Here is a 23,376-nt window from a genome sequence, read left to right as displayed (position 1 = left end):
TGCGATCTTTCTTGTGCCTAGTAGGGAGTAAGCTCAGCTGAAACACTGGGATTTGCTTCCAAGTAAATGTGCAAAAAGAAGATTATGAAGAAGTGAGATGACGGAAGCCTGTGGAATGCAAAGCAGCTGCAAATTGATCCCAGCAGATTCAAACACCGGGATTGGGAAGTGAAAGAGGAGCCAGAAAGCCGGCGGGGGGGGGGGGCGGCAATCCTACAAGGGCTAGGCAGTATGCAGTTAACTTAACACTCCCCCCCTGCCCCGCTCCAGGAGGCCCTTTTACCTTTGTGTGCGTGACTGCAACCAAAGTTCCCTTCAGAAGATCAGACAAAGGGGGCTTTGAATCTTGAAAGCTGTTTATAACCCTAAAAATCTTGGTGGTCTCTTAAGGTGTTCCTGGACTCGGCTTGGCTCTTCTCGTGCAGAGGAACTGAGCTCTCCACCTTAAGCAACTGCTCACAACGGAATCGCTCCCAGACGCCATACCCCCCACCCCACCCTGCTTCAGATTTTTGGAAAGCGGGAGAGAAGGGGGCTAAACCTGGGGCCCCCCGCCAGGGCGGGAGGTTTGGGAAGCCTAATACCAGACTTCTTTTGTAACATTTGAATACAACTTGAAATTGATGAAACTGGCTTTTGAGGGCTATAACAGGTGTTTCTGGTTCATTTCCGGGGACTCGACTGATAACCTATATTGTAAAGTCTAATGCTATCTTTTTTATGGGACTAGTATCACTGAGTTCAAGCATGTAACAGCTGGAGTGCTGTTGCTCTCCAAGTTCTGTGTCAATCTTCAAATGACATCCTAGTAAGTTGCATTTTCTTGTCTGTTTATCTTCCCATCACCTCCAACTTGTGGAGCCAAGAATAAAGCATTCTTTCCCCATTCTTTGTGTGCTGAGTTAATAAAGTCTTATGTGATATACAGTTTGTATGCTGAGTGAGAAAAGATTGTTTCCAAAGATCCTGTTCCTACTCTGAAGCTAGCTGAAAACTGAGCCCTGCTGTAAGTAAGTGATTAACACCAGTCTACTTAAGCTCATATCATTTAATTGGCTCCTCATGCATTCAAAAGAGATCATTAACTTACAATCCAGCTGCGGAGTGAATGACAGAGTTCATTTTTAGTGATAAGAGTCCATCTGTATGACTGGTGAAAAAGAGATAATCCTGTCCATCTCATTGCTGCTGTTGATTTCAAACAAAGTGACAGAAAAGGCTAATAAAGGAGTTTGGCAGGTTTGCTAGCTACCCAGAAGGGAACCAAAGTACAAGGAAGGCTGTCTCAGAACATCTGACTTAAGGGGTTAATAGACTACAACTCCCATAATGGCAAATAACTTATTTTCTTGCACTAATATAAACTGCTTGTTATGCTGTACTATACACCCTGCTGGGGCAGCATAGATCCTTTTTACTTTTCTGAGATATAATTGTACAAAAGATTTGCACCAATTTCTCACTAGTGTTGCTCTGCCCTTAGGCTTCTGTTTTCCCTGGCGCAAGAGATCAATTTCCCACCAGTTGCTCTGTGGGCACATTTTGAGGCACAGCTCCCTCCAATTCCCTCACTGTCCTTTTAGGATTAAGAAATCGTGAGGAGAACTGGAGGGAGACACGCCTCAAAATGTGCCTGCAGAGCAACTTGTGGGAAATCGATTGCTTGCACTGGGGAAAAGCAAAAGCCTGGGGGCAGAGCAACACTAGAGAAATCAGTGTTGGAATCTATTTGCTCATAGTTTGAAATGTGTTTGATGCTTATGTCTAAACATTATAAACATGGATAATAAACCAAATGAAAATCTATGGATGAGTGCATTCAGCTATCTTTAGGGTTGCCAGGATGGATTGACCTGGGGGAGGGACTTTCCAGGAATTGGGGGGGGGGGGGAGTGTGTGATGTGTGTGATGTGATGACATCACGCAGAAGTGCCATCAACACATCAGTGACATTGTGCAGCAATGCTCTGGTATTTGGGGCAAAACTCTGTAGTTACCATAGAGCAGGGGTGGCCAAACTGTGGCTCAGGATCCACATGTGGCTCTTTCATGCATATTATGTGGCTCTTGAAGCCCCCACTGCCCCATTGGCCGGCTTGGAGAAGGTATTTCTCTCTTTAAATCACTTTGCCAAGCCAAACCAGCTGGCAGCTTAGAAAATGCATTTAAAGTTAAAATTGCTTGCCTTTCCATCGTCCTTCCCCCCATCTATTTGCCTTCCTGCCTTCCTTATGGCTCTCAAATATCTGACCTTCATGTCTTGCGGCTCTCAAACATCTGACATTTATTTTATGAGGCTCTTACGTTAAGCAAGTCTGGCCACCCCTGCCATAGAGTTTTGCCTAAAATACCAGAGCATTGCCTTGTGGCATCACTGATGTGATGGCACTTCCATGTTATTTCACTACATCACATTTGGGGGTGGGATTTTGCCCCAAAATCAGAAGAAGTCCAAAAATCAGGGGATTCCCCCACCACCCAACTGGGGAATGACATCCCTAGGCCCATCTTTGCGTGCTGACTTCTGGCCATTCAACCCCAACATCGGAAAAATATATTTATATGGCATATATCATATGATTGCTATAAACGTGCAACAGGGGGCCAGAGAGTGGCAGGACAGCACTGTCACTAACAGCAAGTGATGCTGTATCTAGAAGAATTGTCCAGTATGCCCACTTACATAATCTTGTATTTACCTGAGCTTTGCTTGTATTTCAAGTTCTGAATGTGTAATCATTATAAACAAGCAAGGACGTTTCCTTTCCTGTTATGAAAAATACACTGTTGATCCTAGCAACAACCAGCTTTTGCTTCTAGGAAAGCCTGGATCCTTAGTTATGCTTAGCAGTCATGGGCATATAGGCAAAGACACAAGGGCTGGATACTGGAAAAGGAAGGAAAAGTTTTGTATGTCTGTTCTAGCCTATGCGCAGGTGAGGGGGGCACTGATGGAAATGAAGCCTCACTTCAAAGGTTTTAAAGCCTGACAAAAGAGGCTGCTATAAATAAGAAAAGTTCATGTAACATTCATGATTGTTTATTTTAGTTTATTGAAACATAAGTGATTTGTGTGGTGGGTGATTTGTTTCTAGTTAACGCTGGCTGGGCACTTTCAAATGATTCTTAATGCCCTAACCTGGATGGCCCAGGAGCTATGGGATTGTCCATATCTCAGAAGCCAAACAGGGTCAGTGCTGGTTACTGTTTGGATTGGAGACCACCAAGGAGGTCCAGGGTTGCTATGCAGAGGCAGGCAATGGCAAACCACCTCTGAACCTCTCTTGCCTTGAAAACCCCATGGGGTTCAGCATAAGTCAGATGCGACTTGATGGCACTTTCCACCACCAATATTTTTAAAACACCGCAACTTTCCTGGTGAACAGAGTTAAGCAAAGTTATCCATTAACTATGCAGTGTACCCTGTAAAATGTCCTAAAATAGTAAAAATACCAAGTTATAAAATTACAGTGTGTATTCTACATGATCTCTTTGATTGTAATTAACTTATTTTAATGGTTAACCAGTAAACCACTGCTTAAGAAATATGTGAAATACCAACAGGAAAGGATTTAAATAAACACTTTTCCGTGATTTAAATTAAACACACCATGGTCATCAGGGTCAGGCCATTAATTCCACGCAGGCCCTTCTATACCTCATAAACCCAGAACAAAATCCACATAGTACTTTTTTATTAGGACCAACCAAATGATACAAAAAGTTCTCAAAAGCTTGTATACTGTTAGGTGTCATTCGGTTGGTCCATTCATGGAAGGAGTTTTAAAGTGGTGGAGTTTAAAAGTGGTATTACACGTAATGTTGCCAGGTTTCCAGTTCTGAACGAGAAAGTCCAGTATTCTCCCTTTCTGTTCCTTAAATAAACTGTGAAAATACTGGAACTATAAATGTCCAGTAGTTTCTAATTAAGTAACCCTGAAAATCACTGCAGCCAAGCTCCATGTGCTCTTTCTTTCCTCTGTGGCTTAATAAGGCACCACTCCCCAGTTCTCTTGTTTTCCATCATAGTTTTAAAAGGCACTGAAATCACCACTCAGCAGCGCTATTTTTCTAGCAGGAGCTCTTCTGCATATTAGGCCACACTCCACTGATGTAGCCAATCCTCCAAGAGCTTACAGGGCCTACTGTAAGCTCCAGGAGGATTGGCTACATCAGGGGGCGTGGCCTAATATGCTAGAAAGGAGAACACGGCATCCATGCAGGATGATCCTGGAGAAATCCTGTTGGCTTGGCTGAAGAAAGCTGGAAAGAAAAAGACTTTTGTGGCCAACCAATCAACAGCAACAGCAAGCCTTTATTGGCATAAAACAGATTTAGCAGTAAAATAGCAATATAAATAATATAAAATCCTAGATTATAGAGTACATAGGAAGCTAATATACATAAAATAAGTAAAACATATATGAGTCGAGTTTAGCCAAATTAAATAATTAAAACAAATAAAATGTGGTCATTCCAGAACCATTCTCTGTTGTATTTCCATGGCCTGTTGAAGAAATCTAGCAACCGTTAAAGTTACCTCAGAGCAAGTGTCATTTAAAAGTTTGTGGACTTTGTCTGAATCAGCACAGCCCAACATATCTGCTAAAATATCTTTCAGGTATATACAACCAATCAACTTTCTGTGTTGGTTCCAGTTGACTGTAAGGGTACCTGATTGGCATACTCAAGCACTTATGCTCTTACCTTGTCCTTCAGGCAAGTGACTTGGCATTCAACAAAATGTGTTCTTATTTTGAAATACCTGGTGGAGCCTGTATCCCATTTTTTTAAGAAAAGGCTTTATTTGTTAAATCCCTCCAAGGGGCTCAGAGTAGCACACACGGATTTTCCTCCCCCTCAAATCCTCACAAAATGAACTGAGAGTGAGTAGCCCAAGTGCTGTTTATGGTTAAACTGAGAAAATTAAGGACCTACAGCTTATGCCTGATTAATCAGGCCTTGGTCAAATTCCCATGCTGCCTTGACACAATCCATGATCAAAAAAGCCACATTTCAGGATATGTGTTACAGGAATCTAGCTTTATTTCATTTCCTTAAATGTGGCTTTTTCTATTATGACTTGTGTTGTGTTGGTTAAGCATAGTTTGGCTCAGACATTTAAACACTTCACCATGCTTAACCAACACAACACAAGTCATGATAGAAAAAGCCACATTTAAGGAAATGTTTTACAAGGTTCAAGCATTGTTTTGCCTTGACTTGGATAGCCTAGGCTCACCTGATCTCAGAAGTTAAGCATGGTCAGCTCTGGTCAACATTTGTACAGGAGACCTGCAAGGAAATCAAGGGTTGTAATGCAGACACAGGAAATAGCAAACGACCTCTGAATGTCTCTTGTCTCAAAAATCCTATGGGTTACCAGAAGTCAGTTGCCACTTGATTTAAAAAAAAAAAAATTGTTTTCAAGCCCATTCTTACACAGCAATCTGAACACAGCATTTGCTGGTTTCTGACTGATGACATATACAAAATTCAGTGCAACATGGCTTTTGGCAGACTGCTGTTAGTGCTGGAGAAAGTACTCAAGCAGAAGTCTGTAAAATCCAGACTGCATTCATACATCAGTGTGTAGTATCTATGGGTCGGATACAGCTTCTGCTCAGCCTTGCTCCATTTCCCTCCTTCTTACAACCCCCATCACACTTTGCTTTTGTTCATGCAGGTCTTGAAATCCCTAGCATGACTTTTTTGGTGGACTGAGGGGATCCCCTTCTTCCTTTTTCACAAGCACCATGACTGGAAGTCAAGAAAGGCTTCCTTGGAACTGTGGCTGGCATGGGTACAGCAGATAATGCGAATGGAACCTCATTTACATAAGTACATCTTCACAGAAGTTATTCTCATTGTCATGACTACGCTCTCCCAACAAAACATGACCTTGCCCATGAGATTTTTCCAAGTTGTTCCTTCTTTGTTAACCATAGGATTGAAATAAATATTTTTAGCAAGCAGGCTGAAAGCCACAAGACAATAAGTTTCATATTTGAGACTGACTGTTGACTCAGCATAACAAGAAAATGGAAAGGGATCATGGGCAGATTAGTTTAAAGCTCCTTGAAACTATTTGCATAAAACAGGCAAGGAAATTGTGTGTAAAGAAACTATTTACATTAGGGAGAACAGCTGTACATTCTGCAGGGTATCAACAAGAATAAAGACTGTGAAAGTCCTATGAACACGTCCATACACTTGAGCAACATAGCACTATGCAAACATGTCCATACAATTGAGTGACATAGCACTATTCAAAAACTGTAAAGACCAAGTTCATCACTTTCACTGATGTAAATTTGTAAAAATGGCAGGAGACCTTCACTGGCACCGTCATGAATACAGAATCTTATTCTAGTATACTTTCAAGAAGACAAAAGCTGTACTCTTGTGAAATATTTGCTGCTATCTTACTATGAGCAGCCTGGCTGCACATTTCAAGGTTATTGTGAGTATAAAAATTATACAGTGCATCTGAATTGCTGTTGGATTTCTAATGGATATGGCCCTTGCCCCATGCACAAGAACCTGGAAAGCAAAATATTAAGCCATGCTAAAGCCTTTATATATCAGTGCTTTATGAGAGTCTCTTGGAAGGCCACTGCCCTACTTGGCAACTAATGAAGCTGTTTACAAAACATGAGACACCGGGTTGGATCCAGCCAGCTTTTTTGTTCAATCTCACCCAGTTTCTCTTTTTACTACATCTCCCATCCCACGTGGCTGTTGTCCAATCAGATCCCATGATCCCCAGCATAGTCTTTTTGGTGGTCAAAGGGGATTCCTCTTTATTGGGTGAACCCATTTCACTCTTGGCAACTGCAATTTACTGCACAGGTGATTACAATAGCCTCACTTGCTGCTGGCAACCATTCAACTGGTTAGAGAGATGGCAGTAGAGATCCAATCCTGGTGGCCACATTTATTTATCTATAATATTTTTAGCTACTTCTCAGTAAAAAAAATGTAGTGTCACACAAAATCAATTAAAACATTTTAAAAACCCAGGAAAATAAAAATAAGCAATTAAAAACACTTCCCACAGCTACTTCCACAGCCATAATCCTCTTGCTAGAAAGAGAGCCAGTTTGGTGTAGTGTAGGGGTGGCCAATGGTAGCTCTCCAGATGTTTATTGCCTACAACTCCCATCATCCCCAGCCAGCTACCCATCTTGAGCTATGAGAATTGGATTACAATGTAATGTTCTAACCTTGTGAGTAGTTAGCAGCACCAAAGAAGACCTCACAACATGGATGAGTAGGTTTAATGTGCAAATTTAGTGCTCTGTAATTTCATGGAAAGCTCTCCCCCCACCCCCACCCCCAAAAGCCCTAGTAATTACTTTCAAAAACAGATTAAGCACCTACTAAGAGAATGTCTCAGCTTGCCGAAGAAATTACAGACCATTTCTAACCATTAATTTAAGAGTTTCTCCAGAAACATAACATTAACGTCATCCTTTGCAATAATTGTCATTTGAGACAATATTAGGCAAGTAACTTAAACTCATATTTAGACCTCGGAAGAAGTACTGCACTCTCACACTGCAGGCAACCAACTCAGAAAATAACAACCTGTACACATCAAAACAAAAGCCATATCTCGCCCTGTCATAATTTAGTACAGTGATACTTGCCAGTCATCGTGGTTTAAATTAATTTCCCAAGGTATCTGTATCTGGAGACAGAGGCTCCCTGTCCACATGCTTACCTCCATCTGAGGAGTCCAGCAAGCCTGCTATGGTGGTGCTGGACTCCTTTGCCACCACCATCAACTGCACTCACCTAGACAACTTTCCCTGGCTACCATCAGATGAGCTGGGATGGGAAGGTGAGACCATTCCAGATACTCCCTTTCAAGGCCTGCCTGGGGACAGTCAAGGAGGAAAAAGGCCAAGTCTTGTCCTCAAAGCAGAAGGCAGACAGAGGATGGGAAGAAAGGGAGCCAGGGTGGTGGAATACCTCCTCCTCTCTATTGCTGAAATATTGTTCACAGGCATGCATGCTGGAAAGGAGGCTTCAGGGGGGGAAAGTCTGCATCAGGAAGGGGAAACTGGCAGAAATTACATCTCCCATTAGAGGTAAATTTAGTCTGGATCCAATCCTGCATCTTCCACTTCATGTGTTGAGGCCTTGCAGCAGGATCAGGTAGGGACAACTGCTCTCTCCCATGTGCCTTCAGTATACATATGAATGTATGGACATATGAAGCTGCCTTATACTGAATTATACCCTCAGTTCATCAAAGTCAGAATTGTCTGCTCAGACTGGCAGTGGCTCTCAAGCTGAGGTTTTTCACACCTATTTGCCTGGACTCTTTTTAGTTGGAACTTCTGAAAAGGGCCATGTGAAATGCTGGAGTAGAATTAAGCCAGATTCGCATGGGCCACTTGTAGCATATTTCTTCCCTTTTCTCCCATTTATTTTGCACATATAAAGAACAGAAAGGCAGTTCCAAAAGCACTTGCAATGGTCAGCTTCTGAATGAATTGATGGCCACATAGCAAAGTCAACTGGCAAGCACTTTTCAACTTTCCTGTTCTTTATGATTTGGTCTTAAGCATGCAATATATTGTATCAGCACAGTGAAAGATGGGAGCTGCTGGATTCTAGTTCTGTGTGGATTTTCCTTATTCAAACCATCATGTCAAAAATTCAATTTTCAGTTTACTTTTCAGAGACACTAATCAGAAAGCCTGCCATAAACGTAAGCCTAAAGTAAGGATGTAAATATTGACTGTAGATCAACTAAATTATTATCATATTGGAAAGACTCAAATGAACCAAACAATTAAACAGAAGTCAATACCCCCATTGTGCCAGACACTATGTAATCAGAAAGTGTGAGAAGCAGATCCAAGGACTCTCCAGTATTGTTCAAAGATGGGGTGGATTATTTTCAGTTTATCAGATCTATGAATCTGAGACTAGCAGCCAACCCACAAGTTTAAACAGTGCAAGCTGATAACTGCATAGTATTGCACTGCTAGTCAAATACCTTACTTTCTGACTACTGGTTTTGGTTCCCTGCATCAGTGATCTATCTGCTTGCTTGTCTGTCTGTCTATCTATCTAGGATTTCCAAGGGGAGGAAATAATCCTAATTTGCAGAAAAATCAAAATACTCTCACTTATATGCACTGAAAACCTTCCTATGGGGTGTTCAGTATCCATCTTCTGCATAACTACAGTACTGTAAAAAACTGGTTAGGAACTGTTCCTGGGCCAATTGTCAAAAACTATAGATGAGACAAGATTAATTTCCCTAGATTGCCTAGAAGACAGCTAAAATTTCTTTCCTCCAGGTTAGAGGAGGCCAGGGCCGCAGATGGTGTTACCTATATCCAGGCTAAGAAGGTGACACCTATATCCAGCCCAGGGAGCTGTGAGCATGATCTACAACCACAAGCAGATGAAATGGGCAAAAGGAAAGCCTAGAGTTCAGCAGAGAGAAATAAGTGGTTCGTATGGACCAGGGAGTGATAAAGGTTGGGCTCCCAATATTTATTTCAAGTCCAGCCAATTCAGATAATTCATTCTGCCTTCCAATCATAGGAACCAATGGTGCCAATCACTATTTCCTTTTGTGTCTGAAAACAGCTCATATAACCATGGCTCTAAAATGAGGGAGACAGTGGCCTCAGGTGGCAGGTTTGGCAGGGCTTCAGTCTGAACCACAATTACCACCCCCCTATTCCTGCTCTTTCCCCCAATCCTGGAACTGAAGTAGCCCACATTGCTTGCTTCCTTGTATTTTAATTTAGAGCGCTGAGTGTATTTAACACTAATTATCTCATTTGGATCTGTACAACAACCCTTCAGAATAGGTGACTGTTATCACCTCCATGTTGCAGAGTGAGGTGGCAGCTAGCAGAATATAGATTGACTAAAGCCATCCAATGACTTTGTGGCAGGATTTGAACTGGAGACTTGGTACACAGGCTGCTCACAGCTATAAAGGTAAAGATAATCCCCTGTGCAAGCACCAGTCATTTCTGACTCTGAGGTAATGTTGTTTTCACAACGTTTTCATGGCAGACTTTTTACAGGCTGGTTTGCAATAATGCTACAGCAATTCAATGAAGACAAAGCATGAGTTGAAACATAGTTCATTGATTTTCAGCATAACATTTGCATACAGACAGACAGGCAACCTGGGCACAGCCAAGGAAGAAAGACAGACAACCTGGGCACAGCCAAAGAAGACAGACAGACAACCTGGGCACAGCCAAAGAAGACAGACAGACAACCTGGGCACAGCCAAACATTACTCCTTCCTTGGCTTTTGATTCTTGAAGAAAAGATATGCTGTCTTCCAGAAGAGCAATTTGTTTACAGCTATATTAAAGGTAAAGGTATTCCCCTGTGCAAGCACCAGTCATTTCTGACTCGGGTGATGTCGCATCACAATGTTTTCATGGCAGACTTTTTATGGGGTGGTTTGCCATTGCCTTCCCCAGTCATCCACACTTTCCCCCCCAGCAAGCTGGGTACTCATTTTACCAGCCTAGGAAGTATGGAAGGCTGAGTCAACCTTGAGCCAGTTACCTGAACCCAGCTTCTGCCGGGATCAAACTCAGGTTGTGAGCAGAGTTTGGACTGCAGTACTGCAGCTTACCATTCTGTGCCATGGGGCTACTACAGCAATATTACCATGCTGTAAACAATTATGAAATCTGTGGGAAGAGAGAGGAAGTCCAACTGTTGCTCTGACATTATCTGCTCAAATACAACCTAAGAGATATTTATCCTGAAATGTTGTCAAGCAAAATACTAAACAATTTCCCCAGAGCTAATCATTAAGCAGTATAAATTTAAGAATGAAACCAGTGACAATTCTTATGCTGAACAGTATGCGGGAAGCAAACACAGTAATGACTTTGTACTTTAATAAAAGCACCGCTTCCAAATATGTAGCAAGATGCATTCATTCTTTTCTTAGCCGTCGTCCTCAGAGATGCTTAGAGATATCCACACTTAAGGTCTATGAAAACTGCAAGGTATTACATAGCAGAAACATATGTGATGTTGATGAAGGGCATGTGTTTGCTTCTTGATAATTTTGTGCTGCCCCAGAGATGATGGATGGGTCAACCACAAGGAGATGCTGAAGGTGAGAGAGAGTAGCAAGGCAAAACAGCCAGCTGCTCTCCTCTGACTCTGTTTTCTCTGCAGCCAATGGGACTTCATACTTCATTTGAAGTAAACTGGAGGCTGCAACAAATCAACCCACAGCATGATGTGAATCTCACTTCTTTCAAAGAAAGGCACAGACTGCAAATACACCGTTATCTAAGTGCAGGGCTGAAATGATGGCATTGTGTATAGTCCACTTCTAAGGGATACATTAATAGGAGCCTGACGTGAAGCTTTAGTTAACTCCTTGCCAATCCACATCACTGGTTTTCATCTTATCAGTACGTTAATAAAGGAATGTGCTGCCTAACCTTTAGAACTGGATGGAGTCAATAAGGAAGTTCTTTCTAACTTTGAAAGAATGCCAACATGTACAAAACCCATTACAGTTTGTTTGAAGCATAAGGAGCTATGTTCCAAGATGAAATGGGGGGAGGGGAGGAATCAGTATTTTTAAATGTAATACTGCTTACCACAAAATAAAATCCTGCCTAGGATCACGGGGTGGGAGGGAGAGTTACTGCAGGGTTTCTTCTGTCCTTTTGGGACATTCTCCCCTCCCCAAACCCCCCCCCCCTCAAAAAGTGGATTGAATTGCAGTGTTCTACTCATAGATTTTAAAACTCTGTAGCTGTAATATGGAGTGCATTAATTTGGATAGATTAAACAAGCAAGAAAAAAAGAACGCTGGGGCCAGCCTTGAGTAGAAACTCCTAGAAACAATGTAATAGTCCATCATCAAGGTCAAAACACCAAACAAAATTGCCCTCTGAAATAAAAATGTCTTGAACAAAACTACCTTATATACATTTCTAAATGCAGAAAGCTAATGTACTTTTCATACCCACTCTGGATCTACCACAGAAAAAGTCCATGACCTAGTTTTTGCTAGAGAGGCAATGCTAAGTGAGAGCACCACCCAAAAAAACCCAAAACTGAGTTATATTTATTTATGTATTATATTTATTAAAGCATTTACGGTATATTTCATTATATCTCTTGGTTCAAGGTGTCGTATGAAATAACAGTTAAAATATCCCCACCGAAAACTAAAGACAAAATAACAAACCCAAATCTCTCCCCACTTCCCCCCTTGCCTGTTATTCAATCCCCCTCAAAAGCTCTGGCAAGAAAGTATTTCGTTGCCTCCTGAAGATCACCAAGGTGGGGGCCTCCTCACCTCATCAGGGAGCCCATGCAACAGAGGTGGAGCCACAATGGAAAAGGCCCGGGCTCTGGTTGATGCCAGATGGGCCACCCTAAGTGGTGGGATAGCCAACAGATAGTTGCCTGGTGACCATAATTGGAGCACAAGGGCATATGGAAGAAGACTGTCCTTGAAATATGTGTGTCCTAGGCTGCAAAGGGTTTTAAAAGAGACAGACTGGCAGCCAATGAAACTGTTTCAAAATGGGCAACATATGTCCCTGATGGCTAGTGGTGGACAGCAGTTAGTCTGCCACATTCTGGACCAGTTGTAGTTTCCTGGTTGTCTTCAAGAGCAACCCCATGTAGAGTGTGTTACAGTTACCCAACTGCATGGTTATGGAAACATGAATCAGCATGGCAAGATTAGCTGAGTCCAGGTGACAAGAAAGTTGGTGAATCAGATGCAGCTGATAGAAGATGCTCCTGGCCACCATATCAACCTGCTTTTCAAACTGCAAGGCAAGGCCCATGAGCATCCCAGGCTCTTAACCTGCTCTGAAAATGCCAATGCTACTTCATCTAGGACAACAGAATTCAGTCACTCTAGTATTATCAGCCTTCCCAACCAACTTTACCTGTCTTTTTGGACTCAGCTTCAGTTTATCCTTCCTTAGCCTCTTGACCACAGGCTCAAAGCAACAGTTCAGAACCAAGATAGATGCATCTGGAGGCTTGAGTAATGAAATATAGAGCTGGGCATCAACTGCATATTAGTGACACCCAACAACAAAGAGCATGGGTGAGGGAATGGAACCCCATGCCACCCCAAGCCAATTCATTCTACCCCTCTCGTAAAACTACTCAAGGGCTATCCTCTTAATACCTACTCCATATTGAAGCCTGTAGATAAGAATGGAGTGGTCAGCTGTATCAAGGGCTGCTGAGAGATTCAACAGGGATGTTTTTCCCCATCCAACTTTAAACGAAAATCTACCAGTGCAACTAAAGCAGCTCAGTACCAAACAAAGCCCTGAAACCACACTGAAATGGATCAAGGGCAGATGAGTTATTCAGAAAACTCTGGAGCTGCACTGCTACCACACACTCTATCACAGGGGTCCCCAACATGGTTATTCTGTGGTTGGTTCCACTTCCTGTGACAGCCATTTTGTGGATGCGCTCACCAAGCTGTGTCAGAATTCCAAAAGTGCCCATGTAATGATTTAAAGTTTTAAGTGTATGTTTCTTTAAATGTTTGGTAAGTTTCAGATGAGAAAGAGAAGGTGAAAGAGGGGGATGAGTGAGTGAGGTAATTGGTTGATGACTGAGAGTATGGGTGAAGAATTAAAAAGTGTGGAGAAAGAGTGACAGCAGCAGTTAGACAACAGGAAAAGTTCAGTCAAGAGACTGAAAGAGAAGTCTTCTGATAGAATCCAACAGAGTGCCATTAAAAGCATTAGGAAAGAAAATAGTAATACTTATAGAGGACATACTAGGGAGTAGAAAGAGGCAAATTCTAATATTATAAAAGTATTACAAGAGAGAAAGAAGCAGAAAGAACCCTGAGTTAAAAGAAAGAGAAAGGAAGATTTAATAGACAGCAGTGATTGTGAAGAGAAAAAGTGTAACACCTTAGTCAGAAGTTATTAACATATACCATTTAATTTACCGAAGAGATAAGTTGCTAAACATCCTGAAACCAATATGCTTCTTGTACAAATAAAGTTTTATTTTGTTTTATGTTAACTCAGACTTGTATGTTATTAAAATACAAGAGTCTCATCCTTAGGACCACATAGTCCAATGAAGGGACCTTAGAACTTGAGCGAAATACTATGGGAAAAGTTAAATAATAAGAAACCAGCAGTATCTAAAACTGCAAAGAGTTTTTGTTCAGCTAAAATTACATGCACTGCTCAACTATGGCATTATTATTCTTCCCTCCTGCTTCAGGCATCAATGACTCATGCATGGCTTACATGCCTGAAGACACAACATCTGCAATACTTTGTTGTTTCTGCAAGTATTAGCCACAGTTGGCCTGACAAAAACAGAGGTGCAAATGTCAGCAATAATGATGCTATCATGCACACTCCATTAGCACTTTATTAGGTAGATAATGTGAAGGGAAATCTGCCAAAACCAAAATGAATATTCCAAACTGATACGAACAAGCTGACTTCCTTTAGATATTCAAAAGTCCTGTTATGCTTATTTAGTTATTTTCCTCTTTCCTATTATATATAGAGAAAGTAATTTAAAAAGCAATTAATTATTAACAACATACCCCACTGGAATGTGTAACAACTTCATTGCTATTCAAACTAGTAGCTAATAATGTGACCTGCATCCAGACCCCACCTAGTGGTTTTTTCCCTACAGTAAAAAAAAAAATCACACACACACACAATTTTAATAAGCAACAAACCTTGTCCTATTCCATTTCCAAACAATTACATAGCTGGCTAAACGAGAAATATTCTTTTTCTTTCTAAAAATATCTGTAATAGAGGACTGTGAAGGGTTAACAGCCTTGAGTGACAGGCTGTTCCAAGATGACTGGTTAGCATCATCTGAGGAGAGAAAGACTTCTGAATCGGTTGCTGTGGAGATTCAGTCTGATTTCAACCCTAGCGGAGAAGAGTCAAGTGCTGACAGTTTTGGAATTCAACCTTGACTTGAGGGCACAGAAAGGAGAACTGGGAAAAGTTGGCAATGACGAGTAGGTAGTTAGACAGAGACCCCTATTCATGCCAACAAAAGGGGATAGATCTTCTAGAGACAGAAGGAATTTCTGGGTGTTTCTACCCCCTCCTGTCTAGGCAGTGAACTAATTTATGTTTAGCTGCAGAGACTAATGGACCCAACTGGACTTCGGAATACTCTGAGGGATCCAATGCCTTCCAGCCCCTCATTAGAAGAGCTGGTAGGGGAATGGAATTCCCATCTCTCTGAAGTCATTGGTGAGGTTGCTCCCAGACATCCTTTATGCTCCCATTGTAGATTATCCCCCTGGTACACTGTAGAACAGGGGGATGAAACAGGTGCTTAGATGACTTGAGTGAGTTTAGTGGCATACTCACAATGAAGCTACAAGAGCATCTTATAGGATGCTTATGAAATCCTATGAGATGGCAGTGAAGGCTGTGAAGAGGGATTTCTTCTCAGCCTCCATCACATCTGCTACCTCTCACCCAGCACAATTGTTTAGGGTAATTAGGTCTTTGATATCCCTCACTGAGAGGTATCAAAATAGATAAAGAAATTTGGCCATTAGCTCTGAGGCATTTGTGAGCTTTTTTTGCAGGCAAAGTCTTGTTGCTCCACCATGGCCTACCTGCCAGTGTTGACACAGTATGCGAACTGGAGGGCCCCTTGGCCATCTTTATATTCAGTTTTTGATTCCTTCAGCCTGCTCTCCTCTGCTGAGAGGATCCTGGGTGCTGTTAGGCCAACCACATGCCTCCTAGATATGTGTTTCTCATGGCTGCCTAAAGTCTCTGATGGACATTGTCAATCTATCCCTGGAGGCAGGGGTCAATCTGGAGGGTCTTAACAAGGCTGTGGTTGTAGTCCTTGAAAAAAAACTATCCTTGGTCCTTCAGATCCTGACAATTACCACCCAGTTTCAAATTTATAATTTCCAGGCAAGCTAACTGCAAGAGCAGTAGCCAAGCAAATGAACCAGGCAAGTACTACTCTTCTCTAAAGCCCTTTCTTAGCTCGCCTGCTTTGCCCCTTGCTCTCCCTTAAATTCCTCCCTCTATGGAGTCCTGTTACTAACTTAGCCCTCTTCTTCCAACCCTATTGTCTTGGTCCAGTCCCCAACCTACCTTCAAAAAGTTCCTCTCACTTTCCATCCTGCTTCTACTCTGTCTTCAAGTAAGCTCTCAGGGTTTCCTTGTTCAAAAGCATCCCCATTACCTCTTTCTTTCTCCTTTGCCATCCTTACTAGGTAAAGGAGATTGTGAGCCGCTCTGAGGCTCTTCGGAGTGGAGGGTGGGATATAAATCCACTATCTTCTTCTTATACTAAAACTTTGGGTTTTAGTTTGTATAGAAGCAATTTCCTGTTTCTATTTTTCTATCCTTTAGCAACTCACTCTCTTCCAGATCTTCTAGCCTCTGCGAGTCCCAGCTAAGTACCAATCTCAAAATTTTTACTCTTTCCTGATCCTAGATGCCCTCCTTTCTTCTCTTTTGTCCCCTATTTCATTTTATCCTATTTCTTGGGTACATTTCATGTGCAAACACACACAAGGAGGACATCAGAAAATCTTCCTCCATAAAGCAAACTAAGTAAGTGTTTGTTAGACTGATTCCAAATGAGTATTTTGCTGCTTATAAGATGCACAGTTAAGTTGTGAACTACAAGTAAAGTTATTATTTTTCAATCTTTCTACCTATCCTTTGTAGTCAATACAGTGGAATCTTTGACTACAGAACTGCCTCCTCTTCCTTTGTAAAGTTCTTCAGGTCAGCATGCTTGTTTATCTAGAGACTTAAAGATCCCATTTTATTGTTCAGTCGCATAGTCGAGTCCGACTCTTTGCGACCCCATGGACAAAGTCACACCAGGCCTTCCTGTCTTCCACCATCCTCCGAAGTCTGCTCAAATTCGTGTTTGTTACATCAGTAACACTGTCCAGCCATCTCATCTTTTGCCGTCCCCTTCTTCTTTTGCCTTCTGTCTTTCCCAGCATCAGGATTTTTTCCAGTGAGTGCTCCCTTCTCATTTGGTGGCCAAAGTATTTGAGCTTCAGCTTCAGCATCTGACCTTCCAGGGAACAGTCAGGGTTGATTTCCCTTAGGACTGACTGATTTGATCTTCTTGCAGTCCAAGGGACTCTCAAGATTCTTCTCCAGCACCACATCTCAAAAGCATCTATTCTTCTGCACTTGGCCTTCCTTATGGTCCAGCTCTCACAGCCATACATTACTACTGGGAATACCATCGCTTTGACTATACAGACTTTTGTTGGCAGGGTGATGTTTCTACTTTTTATTCTACTTTTATTACACAAAAAGATCCCATACACATGTCAAAACTAACCCATGTGAACATGCTTCATTTGTGTGCCCTTTAATTAACAGTAAGAAATCTATTCAAAATATGCATCTTAAAATGAATGGATCAGAGGGGAAAACAGCTGACTCTGATGCTTGATTTACTGGCAGTTGGCCCTTGAAGAAGATGACAAAGTGGCCACACAGACACTGAAGTAAGGTTTTGGGACCAGCTAGGGCTCTCAGTTACAGCTCATCTTTAGTTGCTCACTTCTTTGGTCATGACCAGGAAATTGGTGATCACCCTAGCTCTTTTTTAAGACCCACCAGAAGCCATGGGCTAGGTGAAACAGATATATCTTAAGGTGAAACAGATATATCTTAATGTCCCATTATTGGGGAGGCTGGCCTGATCTCACCAGGTCTTGGAAACTAAGAAGAGTCAGCCCTGGTTAGTTCTTGGATGGAAGACTACCAAGGAAGACCAAGGTTGCAATACAGAAGCAGGTAATGCCAAACCACTTCTGTTTGTTTCTTGAATTGAAAGGCCTATGGGGTGGCCATAAGTCAGCTGTGACTGGACTTCACTTTCCATCACCATTAGGAAGAGCTGGCTGAAACTGCCATGGCCTGCAAATCTTGAAAGTCCAAAGAAGCATCAGGCCAGAGGAAAGGAGTAAGACGAACTGGACCCAGGGTCTACCATGTCAAGAGTGCCTCCTGACATTTCAGCCAAACTATTACTTTTGCTCCCTGCTAAGTCAGCTCCTGAAGAGCTCCATGGCGCAGTGTTAAAGCTGCAGTACTGCAGTCCTAAGCTCTGCTCATGACCTGAGTTTGATCCCCGGCGTAACCTGGGTTTTCAGGTAGCCAGCTCGAGGTTGACTCAGCCTTTCATCCTTCCAAGGTCAATAAAACAAGTACCCGGCTTACTGAGGGGGAAATGTAAATGACTAGGGAAGGCAATGGCAAACCAACCTGTAAAAAGGCTGCCGTGAAAACGTTGTGAAAGCAACATCACCCAGAGTCAGAAACGACTGGTGCTTGCACAGGGGACCTTTCCTTTCCTAGCCAGTTCCTATCTTTGTGTAACACCCAGAGCCCTTTTTCAGTCTGATCTCAGAGACAGTCAAGGCCATCTTTGCTTGATTATTTGGGCCCCTCAAGAGGCCTGGGAACGGAACAATGGAGGGAGGCACAGCTTGCTTTGTACCTTGGGTTTGAATGTGTAAAGGTTTATGCACTTAGTATAAGTAGAGGGCATTTGCCTGCCAATGTTAGTTTTCAGAAGACTCATCTTGCCCTGAACCTGTCAGTATTTCAATAAAATCGATTCTTCTAATGGCCTGGTGTTGATCACTGAACTGTTGGGGACTTGACATTCCATTGAAGACTTTAAATTACAATCCCACTCTGCCTCATGGCCCTTGTGGGGCCTGACTCCCTGAGAACTCCCACTGCTATCTGGGGAAGTTACTGTTTGTACAGGACAGAAATAAAGAAGGAATACTGACATGCATACTATGTCTTTTGTTTGATTATAGATCTCCAAGAATTTGATATATCTTTGTCTGCTCAGGATGTCACTAAAGTGAAACAGATATATCTTCATTGACTCAGCTGTCACATTGCTTGGCAGGCAGTTGATGTTCTAGGACTCCAACAACTATGCCTCCCTGAAACAACACCCTCTGTGTTACAATCGCACAGCCTCTCTGACTCATCCCTTAGCTGATAAGCTGAAAGATCACTCAGATGATCCCGAACACCTCAGCCTGTGAATGTGCTCCACTCCAGGGAAATCCCAACAACACCTCTGACAAGGTTATCTTGACTGTCATCCCATGGCATTTGTGTAAAGATACTTTTGCCTTAAGTAACAGGAGACACATGTAAATACAGTCTCAGCTGATTTGTTGCAGGTTATAGCATTCCTTTGTTATAGGATTCCTGTTATAAGAAGACAGCAAACACCCACAAATAATCCTTGCATTGTTGTTTGGTGCAGGTGCTGAGAATTTTCCCTAGCCCCACTCTCAGGCTGTCAGTTTCCTGGGAAAAGAAACAGTATGACTGTAGTGGAAACATGCCTCAAGAACCTGATATACTGCTCACATTGCCAACACTTTCTGTTCCAATATTTCTTCACCTATGCAAAAGACAGGCCCTATCCTGTCATTCCCATGAGCTCCACAGCCAAAGTGTGAGGTAGTATGGTTGCCAAACTACCCAGTTCAGCTAATCACTGCTTAAATAGTAAGTAAATACACAATACCTTGATAAGCTCTTTCGGCTCACTTCCTTCGTCCACAACAATCAACTGGGCTCTTCCATTCCGTTCATTGTCTCGAATGCCTATAGCCACCTGAGTAGCTTTCAGGCGCTCATATTTATTGCATGTAGAGCCACACCACTGGTAGATTTCCTGGAACAAAATACAGATATTTTCAGTCAGCAAAATTAATACAGCACAATGATGGCAGCATCTCTACACAGGACAAGAACTGCTCTAAAGTTTGCTATAAAGGGGTCTGACTGCACAACAGTGGCAGCATCTCTGCAGAGTTTTTCTGAATGTGTAGAAATGGATGGAATAAGGAGTTAGATTACCCTATTTTGCCAAAGCAATGGGATACAGCCTGAAGTCTATATCTACTCTCTCTCTGTCTAATTATTGGCATTATAACCGACAGGACATGTCCCTTAAGCAGATGCTTTGGGCATATCCAGTCACTTGATTTTTTTCTTGGAGGAAATTATTACTCATATCATTTCAGTTCATTGATTTTTGAGGATTCTTATGTACTTTCAAACTATCTGCTCATCTCTTGGAGGCTAACCAGTGGTCAACGAAAATGGACCCTCCATGCCCTTATTATAGCTAAAAGATTCATATTACTGGAAAGATAAAAGTCTACCTCTGGTAAATCAGTGGACAGAGGACCTTCGAACTCTATCAGCACTTGAATACATGGCATATAGATGGCAATACAATGGTAACGGTTTTCATAATAATGTGCAGAGAATTCTTGGGTCTTAGTTGAAGCAGAAGTGAATAAAAGAAACAGATTTTCTTCATTCTTCTTCTACATAAAAATAACTCAAATGTTACTACTCTACAAAGGAGTTTTTGATCTAACTTTTGTGCTCATGGTAGGTTAGAATTGTTAAAAGTAATCCCTCTGATTTCAAAATTGTAGCCAGACATTCCAATCCAATGATTTTTTAAAAACACAGTAATGCATATAGTGAACCATTATAAACCATTAAGATGTATCTAGAATGCAAAAGGTTCCCATCCCGTGGAACATAATTTCTTCTGCGTATGGATTTACTCCAACTACTTAGAATGAATGGAGTATCCCATGCCCAGAATCTTGGGATTATGTTGAATGACTGTGTGTTAAATCACTTTTGAACTAATATTTCATTCTCCCATCTAATCATTTCACCCATCATTGAAGCAAGCTGATCAAGAAAGTAAGCGCTACTGAATAAAATGTGATTTCTCAGTAGACCTACTTAGGATTGCTCCATTAAAGTTGCAGTATACAAACATTTACAGAGCACTCATGGCAAACAACAGCCATGAGGATGACAGACAAAACTCTAGATTGGATCCAAATATTCCTTTCCACTGAGCCTTCTTCCACCTGAAGCAAACTGCCCCCCTTGAGTAAGCTTTTCTTACATCAGAGGGAAGTTTTCTCCAGCAGAGGAAGATTCTCAGTTAGAAGAGGAACTCTGGATCCAACCCATTGTTTGGAAAACTATCTCAAGTTAGGAAAATCATACACCCCTCAATTCAAAATCTGGATGGGGGAATGAATTCCCCATTTGTATATGTTAAGGAATAAAGTTCACCAGCTCTTCACTGGATCTAAAGAATCACAAATGGTGTTCCACACATGTAATGGGGCTTTCCTTTCCATTGCAGCTCCAAGCACTCCTCCCAAGTAACTGCTGGGCATCAGGAAAACTTCAAGAACAGCAGCCAATGTGGTGGGGGCTGCAGCTAAGGAGGAATCAGCAAAAATCAGCAAAAAACCCCCAGAAAAATCAGAAGTGCACTGAGTATTTGGGATCTAAACCAATATTTACCAATGGCTGCTCTTACACAAGACATTCCATACATTTGCATGTAAGTAAAATGGTGAAAAAGAAAGATCTATGAAATAGTACCTAAACACATTCATCCTAGCCCACTGCTCTCAATCCTGGGCAAGTTAGCTGAACCTGACTTGCAAATGCCTGCTGTGGAGGTGCAGGCAAGCCATTGCCAGCAATAAGGCAACACCTATGCATCGCTATGCCTAATTTCACAGAAATGGCATTGTCTTAAGCTTTAAATCCATTGGATCAGCAGTTTACAGCTTTTTGCTGCTACTGTGGTTCTGTCACATTCTCAGGGTGCAGGCAGGCAGGAGTCCAAAGCCAGTCCAAGGTCAAAGTCCAGGAAGTCAAGCAGGAGCCAAGTCACCAATGCAGAATCACAAACCGGAATCAGAAGTCAATGTCCAAAAGCCAAAAGGTCAGGGTGCCAAGGAAATCAAGCAGGTCAGGATCAGGGATCAGGAAGGAGTGTGGATGCAAGCCAGAGAATAGACTTGTTGCCTCCACAAGGTTACCAGGTTCTGGGTGGGAGCTATATGGGAGTCTCAATCAGCCTGCTCCCTTGGTGGAAGTGACTCTGCTAGAACTCAGGGCTGAGAGATCTGAAGCATCAGCGTGCCTCATATCTTCACTCTGAAAGTTCTTTCCGGAGCCTGCTTCGAACTCTTGAGATGGGAGGAGGTTGATCGTCAACAGCTGACACTGGTGCCTGGAGAGTGATTGATGGGCCAGCTGCTGTTTGTTCAGCTGAGGAACTGGCTGGCAACTCTTCCAGGTCTGTTAACCCTTCCAGCTCCTCCTCGTCAGGGTTCATGACAGGTTCTCAAGACTAGGGCCAAGAGACCGAGGAAGCTGACGGCTACTTTGTAAGTGTATGACAAAAAAATACATTTTATAATATACTATATTTTGTTCCCTATGACACAAATGACAGAATGTTCTGGGGTAGCTTTACAGGGTGAGTTTCCTTGTGCTGATAAGATACTGTAGATCTGTAACGGTTTTCAAATATCTGCTTACTTGCAAATACAAAGATGAAACAGGCATTCCAACCAAACCTAAGTCGTGAAAAGATGATGACCTAAGCAATAGCAAATAAAAAAGGAACATACAAGACTAGGAAAGGCTTTGGAAATGTTTTTCAAAGAAAGTGAAGTGATCTTGAGACTGATCCCCCCCCCCAAAAAAAATCACCCTTCATTTCCCTCAAGATTATTAATATGCCCAGAGATATTTATTATGCATCATCAGGGATGTCGAACTCATTTGTTACAAGGTCTAGACAAACTGCATATTTTATCCACTATTTTTCCATGATGAGTTTAGAATGGGAAAAATCTTATTCATTGGTTACCACTGGTGCTTATGCTCTGAATGTCTACATTAAGAAAACATACCAATTTTATTATTACTGCAATAGCATATCATGGTGGCTTCAGCCATATTGACTTGCATCCTATACAATTAAAATAATTTTGTGGATTTGACTTTTTGTGCCACCCTAAACAGAACACCTCTCTAAATACACTGAATTCAATTGATTCAGAAATACTGGAACAACTGCAGAGAAACTAGTTCTATGATAATACTAGACCTTGTAGTCAATAATTAATTGCCTTTGCCAAGGAGAAGAGAACTGGAGAAATCTGGTCTGATTTCTTAGAGATCTTTGGCTAAATGTCAGCTGGTGTTTGCTGCTTTCTTTCTACTGCTGCATTATCTCAGCTTGATACCTTTACTATTTAGCAAGTTTGTATGCTCTTCATAACTTCTGCAGCTCACTTCTGACTTTTCTGTTTGCTTTTCTTATTTCATTCTGCTTTACCACATTCCTTCTCAAGCAAGTGCGGTTCTAACAGTTTAGCATCTTTTCGGAAGTGGTGGGTCTGAATTGCAAATATTTGTTATTATGGAATCCAGAAGATCAGTTGTATATAAGATGTTTCTTTTTGCAGCC

The 23,376-nt window shown here is 41.9% G+C and overlaps 1 protein-coding gene across 2 annotated transcripts in view; it reads right to left on the bottom strand.

Moving 5' to 3' along the window:
• The window catches only part of SCIN (scinderin), an 88,454-nt gene that overhangs the window by 33,399 nt on the left and 31,679 nt on the right, over positions 1 to 23,376 (bottom strand). For both annotated transcript variants that reach the window (XM_060248579.1, XM_060248580.1), the window contains exon 4: positions 19,582 to 19,731. In XM_060248579.1, the coding sequence (XP_060104562.1) occupies positions 19,582 to 19,731 (150 nt within the window). The remainder of the gene's footprint in view (positions 1 to 19,581; positions 19,732 to 23,376) is intronic.

This window comes from Heteronotia binoei, chromosome 10 (assembly GCF_032191835.1).
Source record: "Heteronotia binoei isolate CCM8104 ecotype False Entrance Well chromosome 10, APGP_CSIRO_Hbin_v1, whole genome shotgun sequence".
NCBI lineage: Eukaryota > Metazoa > Chordata > Lepidosauria > Squamata > Gekkonidae > Heteronotia > Heteronotia binoei.
Note: the sequence above shows the minus strand (reverse complement) of the source record. Positions and strands in the feature narration are given on the sequence as shown.